The following is a 5,958-nucleotide window of genomic DNA, read 5'->3' on the forward strand; positions in this document are numbered from 1 at the left end:
GAGGAGGTAGCAGTTCATTTTCACATTCACAACATAACATAAACACACATGGACCTAACATATTTTAAAAAAATGGATATGTGCCATTCGTCGTATGCACTATTTAAAATGTGTTTCTATTGGATGCGACGAGAAAGGCAAACTTCACTTATTGAGTGCTACTCCGTCGTTTTTTTCTTAACCTTCTTTTCTTTCAACTTATACGTCTTTCATGCGATAATGGCCAAGGCCAGCCCAGGGTTTTCTGACCTTTGTTTAACTTGTCTCTTTTAAAAATTCAAACCAAACCAAAATCTGTTCCTGAAGCGCTAGGGCTGTAGTATGATATACGGCAGAGAATGAAACAAAACCACGGCGCAACCCTGAGATTGTGCATAAATTCGTCATTGAACAATACGACAAGCAAAGAGAGCGAGTAAAATGAGCTGAGAGTATTTTTTTTCCTGATTGTATTACAGTGATTATGTTCTAAGACACAAATAACCATCAATTACTCAACAGATGATTTTCTGGAGACAGGCGTTCTCGGTTAAATTTTTCTCCTCTGCATTTCATTCATTGCAGGGACAGCATTAAACAAGGAACTAGGCTACTCTAGTATCAATTTATGACAATTTTAGGATGAGAGGAGAACAGTTTTCTCTTATTTCGAAACATTAAAATTTAGGCGTTGATGTCGGCTTCCCAACTCGTTTAAAAAAAAGAAGATTTGCATGAGCGAGCACATACAATCCGGCTTGAAAGAAAACACACTGAGCGATTCAGTGTTTTTAGCTGAGCTAGACCAGAGAATATTCAGTTAAAACAGATCCGTGATTCTGTTTTGCCCTCATTGTTCTGTGAAGTGTGCTGGAAGTTATATAATGTAACCATGGTGCGCTGAGTGAGCACTGCACTGGTGCCCACCAAAATCATAAATATCTTTTTGTTGTTTCATCATTAGCCGGTCAGATGGTAACTTAGGAGCCAATTTTGCCTTTTGTGCTCTTATCAATTTTCTCACTAAAAGTCTTAGTGAAGTTGTAGTAAGAACTCAACTCCTGGCTTTGCTTTGGAAGAAGAAAATAACAAGAGTAACAATAAATGAGTGCTGTACAGTGTATCTTATCATGTGGGGTTCAAAAAGTAATGATAAATATTTGGAAAAGTGACAAGTATTAGAGAAACATGAAAATGTAAACATTTTAGAAAGGAATTTGGCGTTCCGTTCAAGGTCTGAAATTAACCGTGAATCTGGCAAGTAAATCTCAGAGGGCTATCCGCTACATGGCGGGTAAATGTTTGTGCCAAAATACTTCTGTTTTTCAGTCTTTATTTTGGTCAAAGTGCAGCTATTGTCATGTGTTCCTCTGCTGTCTGCGTGTCGGGCTTCGCTGGGGCGGACCGACAAACGCCGACACACACACCAGACGCCAGCCACCACGTCACTTCTGTTTACTGATCGACAGCGTTTACCTCAGGAGGCTCTGACACACTTTCCGCACTCCATGTCCGTGGACAGCTGTAGGCTTGTACCGATTTTGATGTTCTGTGCCTTGTTGTGCAGATGCACATGCAGCCACTTTCCTGAAACTGACTGCGGGACCGTCAGTTTCCAGCGCCTCCACCTGCAGGATGTCAGCTGTGTGTCTGCCTGGTATACTCTCGGACAGTTGGTGTAACTCGCCGCTCCTCATCAATATAGTTTCATGTGTCACGTAGCTCAACAAGCAGAAAAAAGAAGAGCCTAAAACACAACTTGCAGGTTCAAAGTTAGGACTAACAAGTTCCACAGCTCCACAAAGCTCTCTATATTCCTCAGTTTTACTGTTGCTGTTGTCCAGTGACTTTCATGCACAGAAGCTCGAGTGAAGATAATACCTCTTCTAAGGAGTCTATCATGTTTTTTATTTATATATATTTTTTTTTTAATCCTCCGTGTCCCCCTTGGCTACGTAGCAACTGTGTGGAGGAGTGGTGCACAATCACGTAAGGCTTGCCTCATGCTGAGTCAATGACAGTATTGTCATTGCTTAGAATTTCTCATGGTGGCAACAGAAACTATGCACTATAGCTTTAAGAGAGTGATAGATATAAGATTGTCGATCGTGGTCCTGCCTGAAAAAATTGTGATGCGTTCGTTTTGCCATATTGCCCACCCCTAGCCTAATAAAAAAAATTAGGCATTGGTCTGCTGAGGCTAATTTTTGGATTCAATTTAATGAATTTATACTTTTCATTTTGAGCTGTGAGAACAAACTCTCCCACGCAGCTGTAGAGAAATTTGTAGAAGTTAATAAATATAAAGAAATCCAATATTTCTTTGAACTGTATTTCTGGAGCCACCAGGACTGTTAATTCAGGAAGGAACAATCTGCAAATTGTACTAAGCTACAGTGCTGTGAACATGAAGAGATTTCTGAGCAAACATTTTTCAAACTCAACAACAAAGTGCTCCCAGGGTCCCTGAACCCTTCTGTTTATGAATATCAGATTTAATGTTGCCTAATCCCACTTTTTAGCCAAATAAATTACATCAACAAAAATAAGTATTTAAGAAGTAGTCTTTCACAGCTTTTACACAATAAGAGTGGCCCATGTTAGTTTCAAAGTGCTTAATTATTATATTGTTTTTGTTTTTTCCACCTTGGTTTATTGTGCTTTTAGAATCCAAGGTAGTGGTTAATCTTGAAATTTCAAAACGGCCATTATCACCTGATAACAAAGTGACAGGTTTGGACATGCAAACCTTGGATTTCCCTGGCTTTATAGGAAAGTGGGAAAACTTGCTTGGTGGCTGTCACTCTTTGGATACTGAAAATACAAAGGGATGGGCAAGGATAGTGAGGGAGAACACAATGCAGATAGCTTGAATACAAGCAAAAGAGAAACACTATACATTTTCAGGCCTGCTGTCTGTGATCTCCAAAATTTGGCCCATATCTCACCCACAGATTGCATTCTTTAAAACTACCTGGAAGTGGAGAGTGTAACCGCAGCTCCTGTCAGCACTCGCACTTGTGACGATGCTCTAACTGCTGCGTGTTTGTACTTTCAGGTCAGAGGGAAACTCCGGTATTTGCCTTGCCGCTTCTGCTACATATGGACTCTTGGGTGGAGCCTCTCTTCCAGTCGACCTTTTACTGGGAGTTCAAGTGCAGTGAATGCAAAACTATCACGAAAGAAAGGTGGGTGATAAAACACTACATATTATACTTAATTAACTAGAGTGTCGTTTTGAAACTTGCTTTCAATATTGAATGCTCAGAGAAAGTATCCATGCTGGGAACTAATACATACCCGCTCACCTTAGCAATTGGATTAGGGCCCACTTCATGAATCACTGAAGACAAGTTGGTAAACATTCCTTCTTCAATCTCTTTGCACTTTGACTCATTAATCCACAAGTAATTGTGAATAGTCTCCACAAAACATGCCTTAAACTCAGTTCATTAAGTTTTGGTGATTAGCGACAGGTTTGATTTGGAAACGTGTCCAGTAAAGCCATTTCAAATCTGTACAAAACATTGCATGGTCATGTTTAAGTAATATATGAAAGTATGCTACCTAATGTTAATTGTGATCCTAAAATGGCTGTGTTAATTTACCCCCTCAGTTGTGGGGGTAAGAGCTCAAATATTTTGGTAGAAGTGTAGGGCTGCAACTCTGTCATTTTATTCTGTCAATAATTAGTTCAACAAACTTTGCTTCCCAGATGGTACCATAACCAAATCAATAGATGATACAAGTTTAACCCGTTTGCGCCGGATGCTTCGCGACGACACATCTACCCCCGGTTACTGCGTTGCGCAACTCTGAACCTCCCGCCGGCTGCTGCGTGGCGCAGCATTTTGTATTCGTCGGTCTTTCCATGACGCGTGCAGCAGAGAATGCACTGTCATTGGTTCAAATACACATGAGGCGGGTCTTGTTGGCTATTAAAGCCATGTGACCACCAAATGTACCGTAGTTTGCGAAAATCACGTCAATCAACCAGACAAACATGTGCGTTGTATGAATGTTTGAGAGACAAGCGAGAAAACGGGTCCGCAGAGGAAGTGGTAGATTATGATGAAGACCTCCTCCCTCCCAAACTCTCACTATCATCCACCTCAACATCACTGCCCTCGCGTTTAAATCCTCTCTGATTGCCCGTAGCCGTTTTCTCGCTCGTCTCTCAAACATTCATAAACAAACGCACATGTAGTCTGGTTGATTGACGTGATTTTCAGCAAACTGGTACATTTTGGTGGTCACATGGCCAACAAGACCCGCTCTCATGTGTATTTTGAACCAATGACAATGCGTTTCTGTGCACGCGTCATGGAAAGACGACGAATACAAAATGCTGCGCCACGCAGCAGCGGCGGGAGGTTCAGAGTTGCGCAACGCCAGTAACCGGGGGTAGATGTGTCGTCGCGAAGCATCCGGCGCAAACGGATTAACTGGGCATCATTATATGTTGGTAACCCAGAAACTACAACTAATACTCATTGTTGACATGTTAACACCACATTGTTGGGAAAATATAATTATTTTCTAAAACATGCTCCTCTTGTGGATCTGTATAAATCCTAAATGTATGTAACACTGTTCTTTTCAGGGTTATGAATACTCTCCCCACATTCACAAATGTTTCGCCTGATTGGTGCCCTCTGAATGCAATCCACTTGGCCCCGTGCAACGTGTGCGGGCAGAAGAATCAGAAGAGGACTATGATGCTGGAGAGGTAATAATCACTTCTAGTTTTAATATTAGCAGAAGCTTTATGATGACCAGCCTTTTTGAAGAGTGAGTGTGTGACCTTGTTTAAACTTGCTTCAAATCAGACCAGTATTTTCAAAGTAATTACATCCACTGTTAGGGAATGGTTATACTGTAGTTGTTGTAGCACAGAGTAAATGAATTAATACTAACAAAGGATGTCCTTTTTTAAAGCTTTAGTGCATAACTTTTTTTATATTAATGAACCTCAGTTGCCTTTAAGCCATTGCCAATTGAGTTGCTACAAAGCTAATTAAGATTACCAGCTCCACACAACTCTCTCTGTATTTCTCAGTATGGCTAGTTTCAGAAGATTGTGTTGTCCGGAAACTTTCCAACGCAGAAGCTCGTATGAATACAGTTACTTCTTCTGAAGAGTCCATGTTTTTTAATCCTCTGTGTTTCGTTGCATACCAGCAACTGCGTGGAGGAGGGGTGGGGGCGCTTGCACGATCATGGAAGGCTTGTATCATGTAGACGCGCCAACATTGTTGTTGTCATTACTTAGAATTCCTCATGGGGGCGGCAGAAACTATGTACTATAGCTTTAACAAACAATATTAGCTATTGAATGATTTCTATATAGGCTAAGTTGCTTTCTCATAGTCTAGTCTGAAGTAAAGCTATGTGCCCCCTCAGCTACACAAAAAATTAACTAATTATTTTTGACTGTTCACCTACAGGTGTTAAGCAAAAGCACTCACTGTCACTGTCTTAAAGTGGGTGTAACGTATTGCTAGTGTGAATTACTTTTACCTATTAAATATTATTCAAAACTTGAAATTTTCTGACTCCTGGGTAGCTCAGTTGGTAGAGCGGGAGACTATTTATACAGTGCCTATAGAAAATCATCATACCCCTGTAAAATAGTCACTTTTTTTGTCTTACAGCCTGAAATCAAAACCAACTAAAATAAATGTTCCAGCTTTATTTACACATTCAAGTAACATAAAAAGGCAATAGTATAATAAGAAAATACAACTAGAATAACAGAGTTGGAAAAGTCATCAGTCTCATAATTTTAATATTTGGTAGAGCCTCCTTTTGCTTTAATTACCGCCATCAGTCTGTTTGGATATGTCTCTATTAGCCTTGCGTATCTAGATTGGGGAATATTTCCCTTCAATACAGACCAATTGTCCTGTCACTGCTGAAGAGAAATACCCCCACAACATAATGTTGCCACCACCATGCTTCACAGTAGGTATGGTGTGT

At 40.4% G+C, this 5,958-nt stretch overlaps 1 protein-coding gene across 2 annotated transcripts in view; it reads left to right on the forward strand.

The window, feature by feature from the left end:
• uspl1 (ubiquitin specific peptidase like 1) overlaps positions 1 to 5,958 on the forward strand; it is a 17,161-nt gene that overhangs the window by 6,182 nt on the left and 5,021 nt on the right. For both annotated transcript variants that reach the window (XM_032533239.1, XM_032533238.1), the window contains 2 exons: positions 3,038 to 3,167; positions 4,583 to 4,708. In XM_032533239.1, the coding sequence (XP_032389130.1) occupies positions 3,038 to 3,167; positions 4,583 to 4,708 (256 nt within the window). The remainder of the gene's footprint in view (positions 1 to 3,037; positions 3,168 to 4,582; positions 4,709 to 5,958) is intronic.

The sequence above is a fragment of the Etheostoma spectabile genome, chromosome 13, assembly GCF_008692095.1.
Source record: "Etheostoma spectabile isolate EspeVRDwgs_2016 chromosome 13, UIUC_Espe_1.0, whole genome shotgun sequence".
NCBI lineage: Eukaryota > Metazoa > Chordata > Actinopteri > Perciformes > Percidae > Etheostoma > Etheostoma spectabile.